General features: G+C 38.6%; 1 protein-coding gene across 1 annotated transcript; it reads right to left on the reverse strand.

Moving 5' to 3' along the window:
* Positions 1-1,604: 1,604 nt before the first annotated feature.
* LOC107190281 (glucose transporter type 1) lies at positions 1,605-27,328 on the reverse strand. Its single transcript, XM_015579063.1, has 13 exons — positions 26,577-27,328; positions 21,117-21,309; positions 19,155-19,265; positions 18,610-18,705; positions 17,997-18,157; positions 17,394-17,753; positions 16,067-16,298; positions 15,688-15,900; positions 12,227-12,451; positions 11,778-11,917; positions 9,266-9,295; positions 4,637-4,731; positions 1,605-1,708 (listed from the first exon to the last, which is right to left on the reverse strand). The coding sequence occupies exons 1-13, from the start codon at positions 27,326-27,328 to the stop codon at positions 1,605-1,607; spliced, it is 2,712 nt and encodes a 903-aa protein (XP_015434549.1).

Genomic DNA, 27,328 nt, shown 5'->3' on the forward strand with positions numbered 1-27,328 from the left:
TTCGATATTCGTGTAACTCTATCTTAATTGGGAATCGGGTATACTATATCGAATAGTATAGGATTATCATACACTTGCTTATGCAACGACGAGGGTAAGTACGATAGAAGTATACAGTATATACATATATATATACATATAAGGGAAGTTTTCCCAAAGAGCTTGCGTAACATCAAATGACGTGCATTTTGGTGTAAAACATTAACGACAAAATGTAGTAAGAAAAGGCATGCCTCTGAATGTGCAGGGTGCTGTCGAATCGATTGTTCAATCGAACGGATATACAATAGTAGAACCGACGTTCAAAATTTCTTAAATGAAAATCAATCCGCAATTAGTCTTTCCCGTTATCCGCGTATTAATTGTAATTTTAACTCGCTATATGTTCGTATAAAGTTTGGAAAATGTCATCCGTTTAAGTGTGTCTCATTGAAGCCAGTGACAGTTAAAGTTCATTCGCGCATGCGCTCAATTTGAAACTGAACGTAACCGTCGACACCCGCTCGTTTGCACTCCAGTGACTCCGTGCCATTAGAAGATAAAACGATCTGTCAGTGTATAAATCTTGTTATTAAGAGGCACCTATGAGAACGACGTTAAACAGCGCAAGTAAGTAACGCACTGACACTTCGAGTGTCGAAAAGATAGTCCGAGTGAACTTTGGTTAATAGCAAATTCTTCAACTTTTGACGTTACTTGTGCGGCTGATTTCACCCCGAATTCACTTTCTCAATTAACGCATCAACAGATAATCATTAATACAGTGCAATCAGTTGTAAAGACGAGAGTGATACAAAATGACATATAATTCCAATAAATTTTATGAAATGAACGATATAAAAGTGAAGTATATAGATGTACGCCTTTCCCTTTTCTTCTGGGGTTTCGTTAAACGACTCGTCACATCTAGCAATTATACGTTCTATGTATATACTTCGACATCGCACGAAGTTCAATTACTTGTCATAACGATCACGATTCGACTCCTTACACGTTTCATAAGAACGTAAATGTTTAGGCACAATCACTTTCGGAAACATATCGTTAGACATTTTTCTTCTCCCCGAGGGCCTCTGTTGCCTCGTGGTCTACCTATCTCCACCCCTCGTTCGACGCGAAACAGGGGCTAACTTTTCATGGGCCAATTTCTACGCATACTCTCACAATATTCGTTTAGAGAGTATTTCGCGTTACTTTCAAGATCCGTGAGACGAAGAATATTTAGATCATGCGTCGGACTACTTATCCGCGAACCCAATCGAGTTTGGCCGCGTCGATACGTTTGCGATCGACTTCATTGGATCAGCGTTTAGATACGATCAACGGGTGATCTTGGTCAGCTTCCTTGTTCCTTTGACTCAGGCACGATTGTACGACACGTTACTCTCAAAATCCTCCGTGACACTCCAGCCGATGGTGGTCACGTTCGTTGCTCGACGGAAACTATTCCGCAGGAAAGCCGCGCAGGCCTTGCCCCTCTCCGTGATGATCTCGTACAGTTGATTCTCCAAAGTGAGGCTGCTTGTGGTGAACAATAGCGGCAGTGGGATTGACGCGTTCATGATCACTAGATTACCGATATTAAGAGGAGCTGTTTCCCATTGTCAGACACCGCTGTTCGGAAAGCGTGGCGGGGGAAGCGGGGGCGGTGGTCTCTCCGGCTGAGCGGGTGCGGCGGAAGATCGCTCTGATCCAGCTGCAAACACAACTGTTCACCAAGATTAATCCGATGTACGTTCTCCGTTTTATTAGCGTGTTTTTAAAAAATTTTTTTTTGTTACACTACTGTCACATTCATCTACCAGACCGTATTCAATTTAAAAAACGACAAACAGCAAGCCTCTACGATTCTTGTAGAAAGAAATTGTTATAGAGATTATCGGATGTTGCTTTATTAGCATTATATGTCCCTTCGAGTATTGATATGTTCAGGCATTAATTACTCTTCTTAATCAGGTAGTAATCGCAGGTTGTATGAAAATCAAGATGAAATGATCGTTGTACTGAAAGTAAAATACAAAATCATTACATTTCTCTATAAATATAAATGAAATATATGGTTTTCTTTTGTTTTCTTTGAAATAAATATTAAAAATGATATCTATATATAGAGTTTATACTTTATGCTTGAGTTAATAAATTTAATATATGTTGTTAATGTCTTCCTTCTGATTATGCTTATTCTGATGCTTTTGAGTTTACAAGTCGACTATAAAAAATCTTCCCTCAATACTCTTAGAAGTAAACGTAATGAATATAAATGTTTGCCTCCATTGCCCTGAAAACATAATACAAGTGTAATTTATTATTAAAAAATTAGCAAAAAATAATTTCATTATCCATGAATTAGTGTTTCCTGCATTCTGACTTTTAAATTGCTAAAAGTTTTCAAAGAAACACCTGAAAACATGAAAATATTAATTCCGTAACTTTATGATTATGTATATTCGAGTGATGTGCATATGAATATTAATGTGAGTACGGGGGGTACATCGGATGTACCTATTAGATATTTTTGTGTTAATGAAAACAACATGATTTATTCAAAAAGCTTGAACATTAGATGCGTGTATGTCGATTATTCTAATTAAACTGACGAGGTGCTGATCAGTGGAGAAATTTTTCCCTTCATTGTATCTTCTTTTGTGTTTTATATTATAAAGAGTAAGCTTACGGATACGAAAATTTTGAAATAAAAATGCAAGAGATTGATTATTACTATATGGATTTTCTTTTAATCTAAACAAAGTAAAATACATTCATGCGCACATGCCCATTATACCATTCATGCTCCAACTGCTGTAGTATTGAAGTCGGTTTTACAGTTTTATATAAAAAATAATAATAATGCGATATCATTGGTTTTAAAATCTTGGTAAGCTTGATACTCGTACAACACCTCAATTTTTGTTAGGTATGTTTATATATGTTTGCAAATTGATCTGTACGGACCATATTTGCGGTGGTGCAAAATCCATAATGGCCTACCTCCATTTAAACTACTACAAAGGCCAGTGTTAATAGCACATAGTATATATTTTTAGAATGGAAATGAAGCCAATATATTTAACAATTTCGTATATAAGAATACTTAAAATTCTCTAATCAGATATACAACAGGATGACAGATTATCATACTGCACACAGATGATAGAAGAGAGACGAATTATGCACATACAGTTGGTAAACAAGATAAAGTAAACTCATAAACTTGACACCATAAAGGCCGACTCTAGCCATACACATTATCCATTTTTACAGTGAAACTGGTCAAAACTAACATTTGAGTTAAGATACTTTCTACAGCTTTGAGCTAACTCTGAAGTGTTTACTTCTGAAATATCTGCAAACAGGGACAACTTTAGTTGTGAAAAACACTTCTGTACTCACCCAAAAACTTTTATGTGTTTGCTGTATTTTGTTTGCCAATTGTATATGTGTATGTATATCGATTATAGAGCTTATAATACTGAAAGTATCTTGAGCTACAGTTAAAAAAAAAAGGTTCCAATAACATTAGTGTGTAACTATTTCTATTTATGATAAAACTCCATGTATTTACACTTACTATTATGTATGTTCACATGTACTGTAACATTGTCAGAAATATAAGCTCTAGATGGAAACGAAATTACTTCAACTATGTTCAATTTTTAATCAACTGTGTGATGTGAGTGTTTTGCTGAAGCAATGTGAATTGTGGAAAACCACAATAAAGCTATGACCGATACATGAAATGCAAACAGTTACTTAAAGTGGAAAGAAATTTGCGAGTAATTAACGTGTCTCATTAATGATCATACAGTTCCAACTTCTTCCTGGAAAAAGAACATCAGACAAGAACATTACGCTCCTACTAAATTCCTTACCACAGAACAATGAAAGATGAATAAACAACTAGAAACGAAGGATCAGAAAATGAATATTTACAGGAATATTGATGTAACGTAATGTCTCAAACTTTAACATTTCAGTTATAGTACAGTTTTATGAGTCGATAGTGTCATGGATAAGTGGCTTCTTGTCATTTACACATACTCCTAATTATTTGCTATTGTCAACAGAAAAATATAGATAGTGTGATATTGTTCTCTGCTAGGATCACTTGTATGTCTTGTAGTAGCGAAGCAGCAATGTAATTTTTGTTTTTTTTCATAGAATCAGCACTTTGATTCCTCTGCACTTTTGAATCATACTGAAAGCAGAAAAATAATAGTCGCAAATAAATGTAAAAAGAATGTATCACAATGATACTACAAATTAACAAAATTTACGAACACACATAGATGGCATTATGACATGCACAATGACTGGTAGATAGAATAAGCGACAAGTGACAAACAATTCTTTTATCCGCAAATATCAATATAATTTTTCTTTAAAGAATAATATCTGTTTCACAATCTATCGATTACTATGTAATACACATGTACTATCTTCTCCTCTAAACACTAGAAATTACTTGAGAAATAATTGTTACTGGACAATTTTTATTAGATTACTTGTTAAGTGAGAAATTTGTTCTCACTTGTTAATATTTAGATGCAAGTCGAAAGAATTGTTTGTATTATAAAGACGGATATGGCAATGGTAATAGATGACCGCGGGCGATTTTGGTGAGGTTGTTAAGCCTTACATGAATCAGGATGTGGCTTCTCCTCGGCCACCATCAGGGCTGCACTCTCTGCTGGCGGTATGGCCTCTAATGCATTCACACAGTTTAGCATGCTCCTGCAAAACATCACGCGACTTGTCCAAGTTTCCGCTTCTTCATACATGTCTATTGAATCTTTCCTTCTCTTATTACATTCCAGATCTTCGTCGAGGGCATCGATTCAACATGCACCGACGTCGTAGGACCATGAGAAAACAGTACCGCGCGGCGTATCAACAACTCGTCAACGTAAGTTACATATCCGGCGTTTTTTTTTTTATTTTATCCTAATTGACCTGGATTTGAATTTGAAAATTTTAAAGGTTTATGATGTAGAGCCCGTTAAAAATACACTACGATAAGTTGTTCTTTGTTTTACGATACATCCATTAACGCCCATTAGTAAAGCTACCATTAGTCGAACTTTAATGTTTTCAGCCTATTTAATTTGTTTACTTCGTTCGTAATCATTGTCTCATCAGATCTTAATTAATCGTGTCTATCCCGAACCTGTACGTGGATCATTCCCAAGAAATGATTATTCATTTCACAGTTTCTAGCATTTGTTGGATTACAGTGGTTCACTGGCCTGTGTAGTAGACTTGAGACATAGTATCTTAACGCCTAATACGATAAATTCATCGTAATACATTTCTGTTCGCATTTCGGAAATTCGTCTCTAAACGGGAGTCCACCGACTCGGTTTTGCAACTCGTTCGAACGCAAAAAGAAGTAGTGTCACCGAACGCGATAATTCTCAATCTCCGGCTGGTATACTCCTAATTCACTTTCTCCTGCAAGGTGAATCAGAATTTAGGTCAAAAGCTTGACCGATAATTGAAACAAAAAAAGGAAAAAAACATTAAAAAATAAAGGAAGGAACAGAATTTCGCGTCGAGGTCGTATGAATAAGTGGAAGTGAACTGAACTGGCAATTAAATAAACAAACAGATTTATTTTACAACATATAATATATATATGTATATATATGTATGTATATGATCTTATCGGTGATGCCGAAATATTCGTTCGTTAATATAATAATACTAGTTAACGAGTGTTCTAGAAATTGAGTCGTAAACGCGTAATCAGTGATTACAATTATTCCTTATAACTGTTTCTCCGCTACGTGTTAATGCTATATCGTTGCCGATAACAATTATTTCGATTAGATTGACTGGAATTACGAGAACTCTATTTTGGGTATAGTTTTCATTCGTTTCGTTTCTTTTTTTGTCTCTCTCTCGCTCTCTCTCTCTCTCTCTCTCTCTCTCTCTCTCTCTCAGTGAATGACATTCGACTTTACTAGGATTGATTGGAATCGTTCTGAAGTTATTATATAGTTTTTTATTTTATGGTTTGTCAGTAGCGTGGGTATGGTTGGCAGTGGTGGCGTCAGATAGGACGGTCTCCTTGCTAGAGTTAGTGGCGAGCTCCTCTTCCCTGCAATATAATAATGTTACATGGCCATCGAGCCTCGAATCGTTTGGTTTCGATTTTTTTTTTTTGTTTTGTTTTGAGAGAAATCCTAGTTTTACGTGGTCGTGTAAGTAAAGCTTTTACTATAAGGAAAACGTTACATAATGCATCCTACATCGAGAATAAAAAAGGGCTGCTTAAAATGACCCAACTACGTCCACTTTTGGAATTTAAAAGAACACTCGTTCTGAATCATTGTGACGGACGCAGCAGCGAGCTCAATTCGCGACTGTCGTCTAACGATAACTTATTTGTTACGATGTAAACGGGGTGAACTCTTGTCATTGTGTGTATGATTGATAGAGAAAAATGGTATATATATATATATTATATAAAATATCCTAGAATTTGGTCAAAATTACTAATTTTTAATGATCTTAAAACCAGTCTCGTGACAATGAAATTTGAGACTGGCTTCCTATTGGCTAATTTAATACAGTAATGTTTCGTTAGTATATCAAATCGGGTGATGATCTTCGAATGAGGTTGGACGCATAATTAATTTACGATTACAGGCGAGTCCCTCGCTCGAGTCTGTTCGATCGAGAAATGGGAAAAATGGGGCATGCGTATGGAATGAGTCATTAGTTTATGAACATAAAAATTTTTGTATTTTTTCTTTGTAAAAAATGGAAAAATAGTGTACAACACCATGTAATTCAAAATCATTTGATCGAGACTCTGATTAGTTTCATTTACATCAGAAAAATCTTACAAATATATGAAAAATGTTCTGAAAAATATACAAAAATGCATTTTTCATTGGCGGATGACTCATTCAGCCGACTATTTGCTAGCTTCACGAAAATGGATGATGATGATCTAGTAAGAAAATTTAACAGGCCAACTAGTAGCAAAACATTACTGTACTTTCTGTACGCAGCTTGTTCATTTTTTGTTTTAAATCTGTATGCAGCATGATGTATACAAGGTGGTACGTAGTTCGTGATATAATTCAAAAGGAACATAACTTTACGTGTAAAAATAAAAAGAAACGTGGAATGGATTTGCTTCATTTAAAATTTCGTTTTCAAGATAATTTTAGAGACTAATACAGTATACTAGAACACTGAGTTTGACTATTTGGTACTAATTCTACTTACATTAATATTTCATTTATAGCTGGTGATACAGATACGATTCGAAGTATATTTTGAATTTTGTTGTGTTGAAAATTTTCTGTACGTTATAATAAATTTTATAGGAACATTTGGAAATGACAGTAGGTAATGTTTACATTACAAGTAGAAGTAGTGTGCAATGGTCAGACGCAACATTTGAAGTACATGAATCGTTGAATATTCAATTCGAAATCTCGAATTAAAAAGTTTGATACCACATTTTCGATTGATTTTCACACGAAAAATCCTCTTTTCGATTTTATCACGATCGCCACACTACCCCAAGTACGTGTTACGAATAAAAAAGCGTCGATGGGTAATTATAAAGGAAACTGTGTAAACCACACCACGATTGTTAAGTTTCACCGCAGACCGCCTAAGCCATTTAAAAAAAATATATATATAGATATACTATGTTAACGGTGACATAAATGCGTTTGCTGAACACGTAAAAAAGTCAAACATACACAATCATAAATCGTTACGTAGCACTCATTCGGTATCATAAAAAGATAAGAAGAGAAAATTGGACTTTCAATAACTAATTCTATGTCGTTCGTCAACTAGCGTATATACGGCCGTCATAAACGAACAAATTCAATTAAAAAGGGGGTTCCACTAAATCATAAGCAACGAATAGACCAACTATCGATTCAGAATCCATTCATTATAGAAGCTGATAACGATTCATCGAATGTTTCGGCAAAACCTTGTTTCAGCAGAATCGAGAAAAAACGAACGAAACAGAACGGAACGTAACGAGAACTCAAGAAACAAAACCGTTGAAAGAAAACGATAATTGCGTAGCTTGCGAGTTTATCAAGAGCTGCACTGATTAAACAAGGAATCGTGGATCATAAAAATCTCTACGTTCCAAACGTTATATTTCCTTTCATTTGTCAATAAATTTACTGTTCTTTTTTTTTTTTTTTTTGATTTTATGCAAATGATGACAGAAGATTATGTAAAAACGGCTCTTGCTGCGTTTGCCTATATCGAACAAAGTATCTATTCCACTCTGTATACAACTCAGAAACAGGTTTTCGTAACGGCAAACAGTAATGTAAGCACTAACGCATGCAGTCGCATAGTACAGCGCCATAAACTCGTGCCAACTATATCGACATGAAAACAAAAAAAGGTTGATCCAAGACTGCGATCTGTCGTTGAACAGATCGATCGGGTAAATTGTTGGACTGACGCAAAAAAAAGGAAAAGAAACAAAAATGAAAAAGGAGCATGCTGTAAGATACAAGGCTCCAGGTTTTTAGGGGGTTAGAGGTCGAAGTAAGTAGAAGTCGGGGCTGTTATGTGTGTAGCAAACCTTACCAAACGGGTCACGGGGTATAAAACGATGGTTTAAACGCGAGATACGGCTAAGAAGCATTGGTATAGATCAACATAATAGCCCTGGGAAAACTATTATATAGAAACTGTGAAATGTACCTCCGCAAACCGAAAGAAACGAAAAAGGAGCACGTGTTGCAATTTCGCGACACACGAGTCATTCATGCAACTATTTAGAACGGATCGTCTCCCTTTTAACAGTTAGTTTAGCCTCTGACTAATAGCGGCATTAGATGGCAACTCGCAAAAATTAGCTGTTATAGGTATAATACGTAAGTAAAGATGTATCAACATGCCAAGGCGCGTTAGACCGATAAGTAACACGGTTAAGTCGCTTAAATAGGCAGGGATAGGATTATTTTTTAATAGGGGACTGGCGACTAGACGAGTCCCACCCAGGCTCGTTTAGAAATTCGATTCGCGCGGTGAAAGAGACTGTTTTCGATTGGAAAAGAACGTTGTTTAAATTAGAAAGTTCGAGGATGAGGTTGAAGCGGCTTGAACTTGCTAAAAAATAATCCTTTCGTTAAAGACGACTAGTGGTGTCTTTGGTAATAATTGTTTCTCATGCAGTAAAGAAAGTAAGTCTTGTAAATTCATAGAATATAAGTATCGTAACAAAGCCACCACAATAAACAGAGGAGTACGTATTGTTAAGACTCACCCATAAAGTCTGCTGTCCCGCAAGCTGCTCCTGCTCCAAATAACACAGAAAGCACAATTACGACATGGTATCAAATATGAGTATTAGATTTGTCGTTTTCTTTTCTTTTTTTTTTTCTCTGTCTCTCTGTTCTGTTGTAATTAAAATATCGGAAATTAACTAAAAAGGATTACCAGAACCATTAAGTAACGATTTATTGAAATAATACATATACAATACGCTAAACAAAGAAATATAATAATATCCATTTGGCCTTGAGGAAATACGTAACAATAAGACTATGAAGCGTTAAGCTGAGCACATTTTACAAATGAATATGTATGTATATACATATATATGTATATATCCATAAGTACCTTTGGTACCATGGAAACATAAAATAAACTACAACTTGAAGGTAAAACAAGGAATCGCAGCTTCAACGATAATATTTCACATTTGCTGGAGTGTTCTCTGTTTTTAATTGTATATTATAGATCACGATCGATCGATGGAATGTTCTAGTCGACACGAATCTACGAAAATCGTGTTGTACCTTCGTCATGTTACAAGAAAGACTTTGTTCGGTATAACGTACAAGCCGAAGAAAATGGTCGGCGGACACTACGACGGTATGAACAATAAACTGTCACTATACAACCATGCGACAATCAGCGTGAACGATTTCACGGTAAACATATACACATATATAATCTCAGACGTTGCAGCTGATACTTCTCTATGTTACGTTAGACGAAATTAAGACGATCTCTCGTTTGCACGAATCACGAAAAAGTTTATTATACTGTTCCCAATAACGTGCGTTCGAATGACTAATATCGCGGGATACTTCGTGATCAAACCGTGACACGCGATGCGAAATTTTCGAATTTTCAGTTGATTCTCTCTCCGGATGCAATCAAGCTCGTTCGAGGCGACTTTTACGGTAACGCTCGGATATCTGTCGTTAGTTTGTGATCGGTTGTGAACAGATAACGAGGCAAGGTAGCGTTTTTTTTTTATTTTCTATTTCGGGAACCAAATAGCCCTTGGCTATTAATAACTATTAATGGAAATATAAACTTTCATTTATAGTTGAATTTTTTGTTTAACACTAATTTTGAATCGGATATATTTCAAATATATTCTCGAATATTATGCTGTATATGATTATACAGGATATTTGGATACTGATGTAAAAAATTTTTAATTTCGACTGCCACGTCACCCAAATATGGGCGACACGTAAAAAAATTTTGTTCGTGAACTCAGAAGTTATGACGAGTAAAAGACACAACTTGCAATATCCCATGTCTCATCTCTAGTATATGTTAGCAATATTTTAATGAAGGTATACCTATTGAAAAATATAAGAATTTTAACAACAATACATCGTTCCTGTTACTATTAGGTTGAAGGTTTCTTGCAGAAAGTTTGCAAAGTCCAAAACACCACAGTGGCAAACACAACCGAGCAGAAATTGGGACAGATATCGAGGGACTACGGTACCGCTCTCGAGAGTCTACTCTCCGGAAATCGAATGAACTTTATCACAGTTGAATTCCTGTTATAATCTCGGTCAGGCAGGGATACACGGTGTTCTATTCGAAACTATCGACGTGTTTCCTTCTGTTTTTGTTTGTTTTAACAATAGAGAAACGCAATTCGCGATAATGCGTCCTCTACGTAATAAGTACATAAAAACTATTATTAAGGATTGTGCTACGGTATATACTCGACATAATATCAAAATTTGACGGAACTGTTGCGTATTTGTTGCTGAAAACACACAAACTGTAATACAGAAATTCTCTCTCGTAAAGTGTTCTCGTTAGCGTTAATTACCATGCGATATTATATAATGAGTGATTCGATATATTCTTTCGAATATAATTGTTACACTCGTACAAGTGAATCTCGTGGCTCACACTATCTACTTTTTTTTTAATTTTACACAATCAGCTATTCTGCGGTACACGATAAAACGTCCCTATAATGGTCGATCGGTAACCAGCCTATAGACGTGCACTTTCCTAGCGGTCCGTTTCATTCGCAAAACTGAATAGTGAGTTTAGGTTTCGTTCCCTGATGTATTGAAACAGTCACGTGTGTTACGCACGATTCGATGCATCGTTAATCAAATATACACGGGCGGATATGCGTGGACGGATATGATAATAGTTAATATATCATGCGATCGAATGCACGGGAGATATGATTGCCAACAGGAAATGGTAATATTATCCCGTGTCCGTGTTTAAATACGATTTCAAACTGCTCCATCGTACAAAAAGGAACGATCGATATAATACAAAGTCTTTAACTTATTGATTTCATACGTCATCAAACAAAGGATAACCAAAACGAACAAGCTGTCTGCAGGGGTTTGGGAGTCGCATAAATACGCACAACAAAGATCGATCGAAATCAGCAGCAAAGAACAGAAAAAAGGGTCCCGTTAACTGAAGATTATCTATCTAATGACTTGCTATACCTATTTGGGATGGTATTAAGTGGCTTATTTGTTGCGTACCTGTCGTTACCGTGCCTGAATAACGCTAGAATTTCTTCGAATGTTTTATTCTTGGTCTCGGGAACCTTCTTGTACGTGAAGATCCAGAAGATGGCTAGGAATGCACTGAACGGTAGGAACGTGTAGTTTTCAAGGCTTGTCTGTAACATGAGGAACATTGAAAAGGATTAGATGAATCAGCTGAGACATCATGCTTAAAAAATGGAAGTTCTAGGATTGGAGTTATTGAAAGTGTATTGGATTGGCCAAAAAGTTTGCGGAGTTTTTAATTCGGCTGACATCGTTTATGAATACGGTTTCTACGTTTCATTTCGATACTTGCAGAATTTTAGTAGTTCCCTGCGTTTTCGACCAACTTTTGACCAACCCAATAGAAATGGTCGTTTGATATTTTTCTAAGTAAAGGAGTGGAAGGACAAAACGAGGGTTAAGGGCAGAAGTGGTCTTACCTTCATACTCGGGAAACCAATGCCAACCAAAAAATTAGCCATCCAATTGACGAGAACCGCGATTGACATGGCGGCGGGTCTGGGACCCTGCGAGAACAGTTCAGCAGTGATCATCCATGGTATCGAACCAGGCCCAACGGCAAAGAACACCACGAAACTGAGCGTGGACACAACCGACAGATAAGACATCCAGTCAATCATTTCCTGCACATAACCGAAAAACTCCTATCAGGCAGTAGAATCGTGTTCTTCTTTCCTGAGCAGCCGGAGGAGTCTCTCTCAGGACGAACAAAAGTCGTGTAACGGCCTACGAAACTGAATGGACAAAACTCATAATATAACCGCATGCAACTGTGCCAGCTCAACCCTGTGTCTTAAGGCTTGATAATGCAATTGCAACAATGCGAACGTGCTCTGTTATGTACAGTAACATCTCTTTCTTATCCAAGCGATGAAGCATGACTGGCTTATAGTTTTACATAAGGATCGACCGGGACGCACGCTACTTTTGGACCTCGATCAGAACCGAAAACGATCTATCAACGCGACGGAAATATAAAATCTTTTTCATTTTTTCTTATATAGGATGATAAAAAGAAAGGGAAGAGGGGCTAAGACTTTCGGGGCTTATAGTACTTATCGAGAGGAGTAAAGTATGTCTAATCAACGTAGGTCCTAAAATCAATCCTTTCGATGTAGAATTAACCTTTATATTTACGGACATTTAATATCGTAAGTTGGTGTCTTCGCAACATATTGAATACAAACGGAAAAAATTGGTTTAGAAATATATTCATTTAAGATACAATATGATATACGGAAGGAATATTTGAAATTGTATACTTTCGCACATAAGTATTAGGACACTTATCGAATATGCAGGAAATGTTAGAAGACATTACGAAATAGCTGAAAGTACAAAAGAAATATTGTTCAAGGAATTTGAAAGCTCGATGGGCTACTTTCAATTACTATGGAGTAATAAATGTGGCCTAAAGTATACATTTTTTTGGGTATCCGTATATTCATATATTCGTATATCCGTATATTTCGTGAAAATTTAATTTAATTTTTTACGAAACATCGTATTCTCTTCATATGGACCAGGTGTCCTACCACTTATGAGAGGTAGTGTACGTTGATCTATGATCTGCGGATCTGAGTTTTGTATTGAAATAGAAGGAAGACATATCCAACAGTTGTGAAACTTTTGTATTATTCTTTAAAAGATTTCATTTAGGACCTATGTTGATTAGACATTTTTTACTTCTCAGTGAATATAAGCCCTTAAAGTCTTAGACCCTTTTTTTATCACCCTGTAGAAAAAGGCGTTGTCGATGTGATGAATTTGAGTCGCGCGAAGAGAATGCAGTAATGCTTCGAAAGAATACACGATCCCTTCCAGTTTGAAAAACTTGTATCTCCCTATTTGTTCGGATACGGGAGACTCCACTGTATTTTAAAAGTCAGACAATATTGCATTTGGTCTCATTATAAGGCTGACAAGTAAACATATTTATCGTAGGTATTATTTAAAGAATAAATAATTGAAAAAGTTCCATGGCACAAAAGTCGCTCGCGACGCGAACCCAAATGGGCGATCGATTTTCGAAGCATCAACGCATCATAGCTTGTCCTTCTCTTCATCTTCTTCGTTCTCAAACAGCTCGGGTGCTTCGTGATGTGTATAGTTGCACGACATAGAAGCTACACACGAACGAGAAGTATGTTGAAAAGGGGAAACCGTGGTCTCTTCACGCGGAAAGAATTAATGGAACTGAAAGTGTACACACGAAGGGTCCGAAAGTTGAAGATCGAACTTTGCGGATACCGTCTACAGATGGAAATAACAAATAAATGTTCGCATTAAAACTAGTCCAAAAAGTGGGTAGAAATAAAAAGAAAATAGTTGCAAACAATAATCGGTCCAATAATTCTTCATTAAAAAATTGTCAGAAATATCCTGAATATTAAAAAAGATCGAAGATAATTGTATAATGAAATGAAACTAGGACGAGTGTTCTCGTTATTGTACTCGCAATTATTTTTTTCAGAATACTTTTAGGAATCGGTTTTACATAGATATTTTCATAACAATTTTTTTATTATTGGTATATCGACAAAGTTCGATCACTTCACTTCCGGAACATTCCGTGTGTTAGGCGAGTTAGTTCGATAAACTACAGGAAGAATGAAATGGTAATTGGCTCTTGTGGGTCCTTGGAACATTTCGTTATCTCACTTGTCGAAGATGCAGGGATTCAGGTAGAAAATTGAAATTTCGTTTTGTTTATATGTATATCGAGCCAATAATGTAACAAGACAACGGGTGACAGGTTTGAGCCAAATAGAATGTAGACTAATATAATAAAGGAAGTAAATGTCTCCTCCAGGCAGTCACGAAAGAGGCCGTTTGTGAACAGGGAGGGGAAGGGGGTGCAGGATTGGGATTGGGTTAGTAAGAAGCACAATTATTAAGCCTAAGCAACAAAAATGAAACCGCATGCACCAGGTATTTGACACATACATATACTAGACACTTTTAAACGATGTTTCTCTTTATTTACACGAGGGCAATATTTAATTTTAATACTACGTATTCACATAAGAGCTCGTATCACGCTTTGACTCGAGGGTTTTACTTGCAAGTGTTGTTTTAGAGTACTCTTTCTAGAGTAGACACAAACTGACTCTAGTGTGAAGACTACTCTTCATGAATAATTTTTATGTGGACTTAATCGTTTAGTTTTAAGCTTAACTTTTCGCTTTAATCTTTAAAATAAACAGTTACTCATAAGAAATATTATCATGTGGGTAGGTAGCATTAATCTTTAAAATAGAGAGCTACCATCAAGAAATATCATCATGTGGATACGTACTATAAGATTCCACTTGTAACGTGTCAATGTACCGAATATTCGTATAATTTTTCTTTTTCTCTCTCTGATGCAAATAAAGAATAACATGCAGGAATTGTGGAGACAGACCTTACAAGTTATATGAATGTTTGGGAATAAAGTAAAATGAGTCATCGAATGCAAGTTTTATATACGTAAAGTGGTGATAAATTCTCACTGTCGGTGCAGTGCTGCACTCCAGCTGTGAACAAAGTGTTAGATACACCTTTCGCCAAGGTGCATGAAGTGACAAAGCACAAAGAAATAGCTATATACAATCCACGTTCATTGTGGTGTACTTAAATGCTCCACAAGATCGTTTCAAATTCCCTTCGAATTTCGACATTCTACTAATTAATCATTCCTAACCGTGTGATATATTTTCATTACGCGTGTCTTATTACGAAAGCGAATATTATTCTTTTTATACCAATTTAATTTTCTTTATATACCAATTCACGAACAGATCGAGAACGATCGTTTGATTATTACTCGGCTCGAAAGACAACACCGTAACTTATGCTTATATACTCGGAATCATAGGGTTCTAAAAGTTGAACTTACCTTTATGAGAAAAGAAATTGTGATGAATATTGAAAAGATAAACATGCCACCAAGACCGTATAAGTGCAGTGTACGTCTTCCTGTTCTATCCATAAGCGGGATGGATACTAACGTCATACAAACCATAATGGCACCTATGCCAATGGTTGCAAACTTGGCACTCTCCTCTGTCAAACCAGAACTAGTGAACAAATTCGTCGAATAGTAAAATACCTGAAACACACGAATAATTTCGTGAACGATTACGCGCCCACGAATCAGCAGTGCCCCATATGGACTTGCCAACAATGGCAAATCACCAAGCCCCTGAATTCAACTTTCATGGACCTTAATGGACCCTGAATTTATGGCTGGGGGAATGGGGGCGGGGGTTACTTACAGCATTAATGCCTGAAAGCTGTTGGGAAAGTTGCATAACCACACCGATAACGAGAGGCGCTCTCAACGTCGGGCTACATATGAGCTCTGTCATCGATATTCTAGACTCGGCTTGTTGAGCCCGTTCTTCGGCTCTCATTTCCTCAATGTCTTCCTCCACTTGGTTACTGGCTCTCAACCTTCTCAAAGCTTTACGAGCTTCTTCCTCCCACTGTTTGGTAATGAGCAAATATCTGGAGGACGGAATTTCACAATGAAAAAAACCGTCCATGTGTGTTTAGCGACGAGTAAAGTAATGGTAAATTCAAGCCAACCGTTTTATGGAGGTCTGTCGTAAGGGGTGTATAGTATATCCCTCGGTATTTGCTCCGTAAATCGGGTCCATTTGTTAATTATCTTTGTTAAACTAGGCGAAATTTGACCGCTATAGAGCAGATAACGAGACAAGATACTGTTTCAAGGGGGTACCGTAAGTTGGGGTAATTTTGACTCAAAATCAGTCAGGGGTAATTTTGTCCCAAGGGCAGAAAATGATAATTTTCCATTATGCAGCTTTTTTGTAGTTATTTTTATGTGAAATACCTTTTCATGTAAAAATCAATGACGAATAACTCAAATCATAAGGTGTAAAATGTATGAGACAAAATATGATTAAACATTAAGGGGGTACACCACCCTGAAATCTAGAAATAGGTAAAGTTTGGGAATTTTTTTCGTAGGTAATTACTGAATAAAAACTTTCGTGTTTTCAGAGGATATAATTGTACCTTTCAGCTTTATTCTCCAGTGTTGGAAAACAAAAAAATATCTTCTGCCAGAATATCGATTCTTAACGACTGACAATCGATATTCCAGCAGAAGAGATTGCGAAATTACCGAACCATTCCAACATTCTGTAACATTTTTTACCTTTCCAAATTTGGCGAAGAAAGTTGAAAGCTGTATCCTCCGAAAACACGAAAGTTTTCATTGAGCAATTACTTACGAAATAAATTCCCAAACTTTACCTATTTTTATACGCTTCAGGATGGTACACCCCCTCAAGAATTTGTCACCAATCTTATTCTCCATTACTGTCATACGCTAAGACACAAGGTGACCTTGAGAAATCACCGAAAGTATAAGATAATATAAAAATCTCTTCATTTAGCTCAACCAACGCCTTAATTTTACTGCTCCTAGCTGCCAAATAATAGAGTTCCTCCAGTAGAATAGGCAAAGGACAAACTCGGAATAGCTCTCAACGGGATAAGATCAAATACCGAGGGACTACTGTGTACAGGAGCAACTGGAACAGGCTATACGAATGCTACGCATGGTTTTTCTACCTTGGTGATTCAGGGCAAACTGGAAGCAGCAATAACTGTAGAATCGCAGGGCAGATAGCTAGCCCTAAGAGCACTGGCCAACCGTCATTTGTCCCAAGGATTTGCTCGATGCCCAGCACCTGGGAGACCAGGAGACCCACCGTAACAGCGAGCTGGTTCACCGTGCCTAGGCCGCCTCTCAGGTTCAGTGGTGCTATCTCCGATATGTACATGGGAACCAACGAGGTGTTTAAGCCACAATTGACACCGATGATGAACCGTCCAAAGAACAACATTTCGTACGAGTGAGCAATCTTTGTACAACCCATCAGGCACGCCCCCACGATGCCCAGCACGTTGTTTAGCAGTAAGCCCCCCTTTCTGCGAGCGTACGAGAACAAAAGAAAGAAACACATGAACGATGTAAATCGATCATCGATCGAGTATCAATTGGTCATCTGACCCCAGGCACGCACGTGTTTACGTCGATTTTGATTTTTCTACAATATATGTATGTATCTATACATACGAATTTAACCGAATTGAAATTATCTGGCGTACACAACGGACAAGGCTTAACGGATTACCCGGGTTAAACGGCGGTGGCAACAGTGTCGTACAAACCTGCCAAATCTGTTGGCAATTATTCCACCGCTAAAACCACCTAGCATACCACCGATCGCGAATATGCTCACGGCCACGGAATACAATTTCTTCACGGAATCGTCAGAAATGTCCTCCCCGTACCTGTCCTTGTACACGTCTTTCATGAAATTTTCAATGTTCTGAAACGGAGAAATTAGAATGATCGTATCTTTTCTGTCAAATTGAAGGTACGATTAAATAATAATAAATTAATTAATTAAGGTCTGCCCCAAAAATAACCGAACTTTATTCGTTTTTTTTTTCAGTCCAAGTGAAATACTGTATCGCTGGTATTGACATTTTAACATTTAGAGTAAATGTACGTTTACGGTAAGAGTAGAATTCCTTTTGTGGTTGGAAAATTATTACTAGTGAAGTAATTCTGGAAACTGCATTCGTCAAGAAAATCGTAAGACAAGAGGTTAATTCGTATTGCATACAAGTTCCAATTAAATCGAAAAATTTTTTTCGATTTACTGGCTATTAATGGATGACAAGTTTTCGTAAACAATTTATTATAAGCACCATATATAACGAACTTGATCCCGCCTCTATGCGTACGTAGAGAAATCAATTTATTACGTGAACGTACCACTTCAGGCGCATTAATGACTCCAGTGTTGTATCCAAACTGCAGCATCCCTAAGACCGCTGCCAGTATTGCATACGACAGGAAAAGTGTTAGCCCCTGAAAATATCACGTATATTATTGACACCGAAAGATCGTTGTGCGCTCACGGGCAAATATCAGTTTAAACGAAAACATAATAAAACATTAGCGACATCGAAGAAAATAATTGATGGAATCGTAACGATGATAAAAATAAAAATAAAAATCATAACGATGAAGGGGTAAATAAAAGTACACGAAGGAATATCATATTGGTTTATTATAAAATATTTTTAACGAATTTATACTATAAAATCATACACTACGACGAGATGGATAAAAAAAATGATTTAAACCAAACAGAATGGCGTAACGAAACAAATACAATTGGAATGTAGTAATAATGATAATAATAGATGATCGTATAAATAAGCAGCTATCGTAAGCGATACCGTGTTTTTGCTCGATATCAAATAAAAATGGCACGCCAAAAAACAAGCGTTTCCGGTTCGGAATACAAGGGTCACCTGTTCCAAAAGTCTAAGTTTCCGTCGATGAGAGTGTTCTTCCAGTCGATCCACGTATTCTCGTAACTCTTCTATCTCTTCTTTCACCTGCTGTACTGTATCTAGTTCGTGCTGCGTGGGATTAGGAAATTATGGTATAAAAATAAGGAACGCTGGACACAAAAACGGTACGGTCTAATACAACAAAATCGACTCGGGCAGTTCTGTAATCGTTCGCAGAAACTATCGATCTGTATTCTGCGATCTTTCCACGCTAGCAGGTTGTTCCAACGGTTCTGAGAATAACTAGAACGTAAGAAAATGAAACTAAGAAAATTTGCAACATTTGGTACCACTTTGCATAAATCTTTCATGCCTGTTAAAAGCGATTTCAAGTATAAGTCTGAGGCTTAACATTGAAGACTGAATGGAAAACTTTAAATATAATGCTTAGAATTATTCGTAGCAGTGATGAGCAACACGCGACCCGCCAATTATTATTTAGTTTCGGCCTTGCGACCAGCGGAAGTTATTCGTGCGACCCATTTGAATCAGCTAAAGTGAAAAAAGAAATCAGTTAAAAGCTAAAGTAAATGAATGATGTTTAAATGAATAAATTAGGTTCTTTAAGGTTGCGGTCGTTTGCAGCGGCCCGTTCGGATTATTGGGTTTCCAATTTTGGCCAGCTGCAAAAAAAGGTTGCTCATCATTGGTTTATTAACGTGTAATATAAGAAATTTTAGGCCATATAAGGTAATGTAAACGTTGAAGCAACAAACGAATGCATCGGAAGATATAGGACCATGCAATGCATCAGCTGTGAAAAATTTAATCAAAGAATTCCACTGTCTGGCGTCTGACGTAATAATACAAACAACATTTAAAGGAAACGGGGTCGACAGCTGTGAAAGCACAAGTTTTTACAAAGGTCCGTTTAAAAGAAAGAATTTTATGTCGCCGGGTGACTCAAAATATGATTCAAGAGAAAGACGTCCGAGTTTATTACGCTACGGCCGCACGTGGTTCCAATATGGCGGCGGTTAGCCAGCCGTCACGCAGACTTCCATTGTTTTATTTTCGCTAAAATTAAGGGAGATTTTAAGAAGAAATTCCTTTTAGAAATCTGAAGATGCAGAAGCATTCCACTATTAAAAAGTAGATTCCTCTTTAACAAAAAATAAGTAGAATAATGAAGGGTAGTTCCGATCTTCTGTTATTCTGACAATATTAAAACTTTATTTCTATGTACTGCATATATGGAAATCACAGATACTAATATGGTTTATATTAAATGAGTTTTCGTTTAATAAACTTCGTCTTAACCCTGCAATGTAGAATAGAAATGCGCTAACTCCAATATATTAGATTCACAAAAGTAATTTTGAATTTTTACAATAGATGATGCCATTTTTGTGTTTAAAAGACAATACAAAGGCTATCTTAATAATTATGAGCAATCCTTTCTATTGAAAGACAAAACGAAAAAGCATCACCTACTGCAGCAATCTGACATCACTTTCTGGCCAATTCAATAAATTGTCGGAACAACTCAAGCCTTCGTTCCTTGGTAAATACCGATTACAATAAATCCTCGATGAGTGTTCGAATGTTCCTCGGCACTGAACATGAAATATTTCATAAACTAATGGCCATATGCGTCTAAAACAAATATCATCGACTTCAGAATTCCAATCTCTATGAGTTACTTCGGACACTTATCCAGGATCTACTGTACTCTTGATTTGTACGCGAAGAGAATCCAAGTAAGTATCGTTTTACAGAGACCACAATTTTTGTTCACCGATTCTCAAAACCTCTGGAACGGTACCTGTCCAGGCGTGTTCATAAGATCCCTATAAGGATCTCGGGGCAGAAGTCGAGATTGCGAAATTTTGCGAGCGAGGAAGCGACTCAAGTGAGAGAGAGAGAGAGAGAGAGAGAGATAGCGAGGGTTTTTTGGTCCATAAACCGGCAAATCTGTACCTTGATCGCGACCATGTCCCGTTTCACCTCGCTGACCTCGCTCTGGCAAGACTCTACGCTCTTCGTGAGTTCCTGCAGCTGGGTGCGGATCTCGCAGAGGGCGAAGGTGGTCTCCAGCTGGCGGTCACCCCGCTGAAGCTCGTCCAGCTTGGCACTCAAGTTCATACTCATAACGCTGACCTGTTTCTGCAGACTGCCCACACACACAACACCCCCACGTGAATCACGCTGGCTCGCCCCGTGGTAAAACGGTAATCGACATTGTCGAGCACATTGACAGACACTAGACACGATCAAGGCTCTAGCTAGGACACGCCTAATGGTTCCCTTAAACGGGAAGGTCCAACTAAAATTCCGCGAGCGCGAAAAAACTGCCGAGCCTTCTCCAAGTATAGCGTTCTACGCTTACCGCACGCACACACAGACTGTGTTCTCTCGTGCTTTTTTTTATTCTTCGCTGCTTTCTTTCGGTTCTTTTTTTTTTTTTTTTACTTATCGTTCTTTTAACAGGCACGCGTTTATATTCTCCGTTTGTCACGTGCTAGGATACAAAGCTCTAGGTCTTGCGGTGAAACAAAAAGAAAACAAAAAACAACTAAACCAGCTATAACTCAACAGGTGTAGCCGTGGTTACACCTATTCCACTGATGCTTTGGAAAAGTGTCAGCGAACCAGCGGTAGCTCGGCAGCTAAAGAAACGACCGGTATATATAGCGTATTAATAGGTAAGATATATATATACAGAAACACATATATATTATTATATCATAGCCCGTCTATGTATATATAGAAATATAATATTGAATTGAAAGAATATATATATAGCACAACGTACAAACGCCACTAAAAGCACGTCTAAAACTGTGTGTGAGTGAGTGTCAGGGTGAAACACTACGGTGATATACGTATACATATATATTTAAAATATACATATGTATGTATACGTTATACATAGTTGTCAGAGCTGTGCACATTAGATGGAAGTTTGTGAAGGTGATAGATGAAAAATTATAGTCCCCGTTTATAAGACGTGGTACATAGGCCCCCCGTTCAGTCTCGTACAATCGATCGATCGCGAAATTTTCCCGCTAAAAATGCAACACACCCTCTCCCTCCCCGTTTCAGTTCGACGGTTCCGTTCTCGAATTCGATCACGATCGTTTTCACCCCCGTTAAACGCGAGGAGCTTCGGCACACGCGAAGCGTGATCTACTTAGACACGATGCGGGAAATGTGCAAGTGAGTATATATACCATAAAAGAATGACAGAATGCTCAGTTATAAAGATCGTAAACGTTGCATGTAATGAATAACGTGATGGGCACGATCAGAAATCTCTCGATCGAGAGGAGATTTAGCAAACTTATCGATCGATGTGCACAGCCAAGCAAAAAGGGTGATTATTTTGTTTTTTTTTTTTTGTTAATCGAAGGATCAAACAAAGGGAAACAGAAAAGAACAGAGAAAAGACACAAGAGAAACAGAGAGACAGAGATAGACGAAAATAGGGGGGTGGTGGAAGAATCACGCAAGGCACGAGGGTGAGACGGTGTGAACAGTGAAAAATGAATGAACACATGAACCGTAATAGTAGGAAAGAGAGAAAGAGAAAATGGTATGTGATCCGAATGAAACATTGAAGAATCCAGGATGAAGGAGAATACAGTAAATCATCGATGAATGTTCGAAGGCTCTTCGACACTGGCAAGAAGAGGTTCCCAGATGAAATGCTGACTTTTTAATTAGGTCCAGCACAATGATAGTACTTGGATTTCTGAAGTCAATGATATTTGTTTCAGTCGCATATGGCCATTAGTTTATGAAATATTTAATATTCAGTACTAGGGAGCCTTCGAATACTCATCGATGATTTACCGTATAACTAGGAAAGAGGATAATTTCTTGTATAGACGGATCGAGGTTGAGGAATAGCACAGGGAAGATGACAAAAATAAGAATGTAATAAACTGAATAAGAGAGAAGTGAATAGATAGAGAAAGATAGAGAAAGAAAGAGCAGTGATGATGTTGCCATGTACCTGGGAGGTAGGGAGACCATGGCTGTGTTCCGAAACTACAGTAGCCTCTATGCCTCCCCACTCACTCCTCTTGATTCAGTATTTCGTCTTATTCTCACAGATCTATTTGTTCTTTGCTTTGTTCACGACATATGTACGTACGTTGGATTATCCACCAAATCCAATCAATTGACTCTGAACGATTGCACAGCTTGTTGTCAAGTGGGTCCACAACCAAAGGTGGAGGGGTAACGTGTGGCGGGGGGGTTTAAAGGCCGACGACGCCCGCCCCTGCCTTCTTATCTCACTCAGTCTGTAAAACTTTACCTAGTTTGGAAACACAGTCGTGGTTCAGTCAAGATCAATGTCATAACAAATGGTATAGTCGCTCGAATTAGTCACGTGACGTGCCGCCGTTTCTTCTAAAGGACGGTCCCGTCACGTGCGAAGACGGAAAATTTGTTTTTAATTTCGATTTTTTTTTCCTAATTTTTTTCTTTTCTTTCTGTTGTATTTTTTTTTTTTGTATTAAATTTGTTTTCGGGTACACGCGCATCGCTCATGCGACGCGCCGCCAGCTTACTCACCCCTGCCTAGTCGCCCGCGTCCACAAGCGAGCTTGCAATTTGAATGGGACCATCACTTTCTTTTTTCTTTGGTTTTTTTTTCTTTGATTTTATTTTTAGGTTTTGTTTTATTTTTTTTTTTTTCTTTTGATTCTCTAAATGCAGAACGAACGGTCGGCAAAATAATTGACAAAAATCAGCATGATCTCATGAAGTGAGTAAATAACAGAGAGCAGACGCACACAAATAAGTCACAACGGAACGAGCACACATTGAACAACGAGTGTATCGATCGGTTACGAGATATGCCAAGGAAATACTGCGTGGTGTATATCGCGATATCTCGGATATTGATCAAGTGGTACGATCTTGATTTTGATCCACGTCCGTTACGATGTTTCCTCTTTAGCTTTCTACACCAACTACTGACGGACCCCCTGGTCGCGTGAATCGGAAAATCGCGGTGACCACCCGTTTCGAGAGGTGCGTGTGTGAGTACGTCCACGATGTATGCACGTTAATAAGCGGTTCTCTTTTGTCCCCTGTCGATATTCTCTGTTTATCGTTCAACGTCGCTTGTTGCACGCTTATTTGTGTACCCGGCTTTCGAGAGAACGTGACATGACATCGAATGGAATGAGCAATCAGTGGTAAGCCTGCGAGCGCCGCAGCCAAAAAAATCGAGATTCGTGTGTGTTAAAAAAAACATACACACGCACACACAAGAAAGGAGAAACTCGTTAACGAGAACAACGTATTCGCCCGGGTGTCACGATACAATCGTATTAACTGTTTGTAGCCCGAGGGTGTGTAAGTTTATGTACAAAGAATAGGACTAGAACGAGTGTGATTCAATGTATAAATGATAAATGTCACGGCACAAAGCCTTGCATTGCATTCTTCGATAATACATAATAAAAAGTATATATAAGTTGTGTTCAAGTGTTTGTGTTATAGTTTGATTCGATCGAATGAACGAGGCACCGCCACTTAGGCCGGGAATTACCTGGATGCGGCTCGAGAACATCACTGTTAAAAGCAGGGACTTTTACCGAAACGTAAAATACCGGTATTATACCGGTATTTTCGGTTGCTTTTTTGCCCTACATAACCCTATACAAGCCCTGTGTAAGCCCTACCCTTATAGAAACCGAAAAAATACCGGTACTTATTACGGTGTTCGGTAATATATCGGTTTCGTTATAGTTTCGATGGCATAATACCGGTATCAAAATCATACCGGTTTAAGTCCCTGGTTAAAAGACCGCCACGGGACGTTAGAATGAGCAATGGTTCGTGGGAAATAGAGGTTCGGTTGGATAGTATAATTTTTGTCTACGAGAAAGAGAGAGAAAGGGAGTTTTATGATCGATAAGCAAGTGCCATCGATTCGGGTACTTCAGAGCGAATAATAGAGAGGCGAGAAGTGTTCTCTTAATTGGTATGCAAGCCTTAAGAGCTTATATACGCTGGTTTCTACTTGTACTGCCGCGGGCACTAAGCTAAATTACCTCGAACAGAATTCGAAAAGGTTACGGATATATAACTCCGGAGAACTTCGAACTCGAGTACGATACTACGTCGATTGGATCTCGGACGCGGGTACGCTAGAATAAAATCTACGGATTAATCGCTGTAGAACAAAACAGAGTACAGAGAATTTCTATACAAGAGCCTACGAGAAAAGACCACTACAGTGTATCAGTACAGGATCCTAAGAATATTGGCGCTAAACTATGAAAATCAAACTTTATACGTAGAGATGGTTATCGATAATAGCAAAGATCAAGGTTTACGATCGACGAACGTTAACTGTTTCATTTTTCGCGTCTTCCCGGGGAAATGTCGAATTGTGTTTGGTTTGTAAACAGAAGTCCATCACGGTACGAATTAAGTACAGTAGCGCCTCGCTACTTGATTATCGAGTGACTTGTTTACAGATATGTCATCAACCAGTGGAAAATAGCACCGTTCTATTCTTTATTATTACCTTCATTACAGCATCGTCGAGACCACAACACGATTTTCTTTGTAACAATAAGCTCATATACCACAGGAAAAAAACAAACATTGCACCATTCACCGATGCAACGTTCATTTTAAAGTTACGTCAAATTCTGTTACTGGTTGATATCTAACTTTTCTCAACAAGGCTCCGTAGTTTCACCGATGTGAAGTAATAGATCTCCACGTATTCAGATGGGAAATTCAAGTGTTCCCTCCAAAAAAAAAAACAGAAAAAGAAAAAAGTGAAAAAAATGTAGGTCTGTTTAAATCGATATTTTTGACTTCAATTTAACAAGACACAACAAAAATGTTAGAGGATGTCCTCCAACATTTTTCTCACACCCTGTATATACATTGTACATCATTCTCATAACTTTGAAACAACGATTCAAGGGTTAATCAGCGAAGCACTACTGTCAGACTTAAAAGAAATCCCGCAAGACAAACCGAAAAATCGGAAACCGATTGCGAATGGTATCGAGCGGTACATGATCCAACGATCCAGATAATTCTCGAAGACGTCGGTGGCGACGCCCGTCGTTACGCTAAAAAACAAAAAACATCCCCGGCAAAACTCTGTCCGTACGCAGAGTGTGTCTTTTGGAACGCAAACTCTCCCCTCCCTCCCCCCCCCCTTTGTGATGGTGTCGCTCGAGGAGTCCCCGGACTGGTAGCGGCGGATGGCTCGTGTCATAATCAAGTTAACCGCGCGTGTGAACGAATTTCATCCAACACATGGAGTTGTTTCGAATGAAAAATTAATACGATTAAAAAAGGGGGGGGGCGGCGAGAGGGGTGGGTTAGGGCCCGGTTGGTTCCCCGGGTGGACGTGGGTGGGGGAAATCGTTGGTCAGGTACGTGGAAACGTACCTTACAAGCATCTCCCGTAGAGTAGCTTCATCGTCCTCCTGTACCTCTTCCTGCGTCTCATTACTGAACGCGCCGCGGCTTGGGTGATGATGCTGGTGATGCCTGCCGGTTGGCCGACCGGTCGTGTACTGTCCGTGCAGCCCGTGATGATGATGGTGATAGTGACCTGTGTTCGTCGAGGCCGAGTGAAGGTAACGGGCGACGGTGCTTGTTGCACGCCCCCTGGTCAGCTTGTGGCCGGTACCAGGCGGTAGTACGGCGCCTGTACCGGACTCCACGTAGCTGCGGCGTGAGGCATACTGCTCCTCCTCCACCCTGATGATGTCCTGACGTCCGCTCGATGGCCGATCGGCCGATCTGCTGCGCGATCTCGCGCTAGTCCCGACACTTTTGTGACTCTTGCTGACACGCCCGTTAACGGTGCCGCCGGCGATCCCGTGTTTGTCCGATCGTTTACTTTGCCTCCACCAGCTACTGACCCCGACCTGCGCACCAAAATCGAGCCTCTCCCTCGATCTCTCTTCTTCCTCCTCTTCGTCCTCGTCTTCCTCCTCGTCTTCTTCCTCCTCCTCCTCCTCCTCCTCTCCCTCCTCCTCGCCGACGACGGCGGCACCAGCCGGCCCCGGTACCGTATCCTGGGACCCCGAAAGGCCCGCGATCTCTTCGTAGAGACACTCCGAATCCGGGTCCGTCGACACTGCCGCGCTCTGCCACAACTGGTTTATTGGCTTGAAGCCGCGTGTATCGGCCAT

This window comes from Dufourea novaeangliae, unplaced genomic scaffold (assembly GCF_001272555.1).
Source record: "Dufourea novaeangliae isolate 0120121106 unplaced genomic scaffold, ASM127255v1 scaffold168, whole genome shotgun sequence".
Taxonomy (NCBI): Eukaryota; Metazoa; Arthropoda; class Insecta; order Hymenoptera; family Halictidae; genus Dufourea; species Dufourea novaeangliae.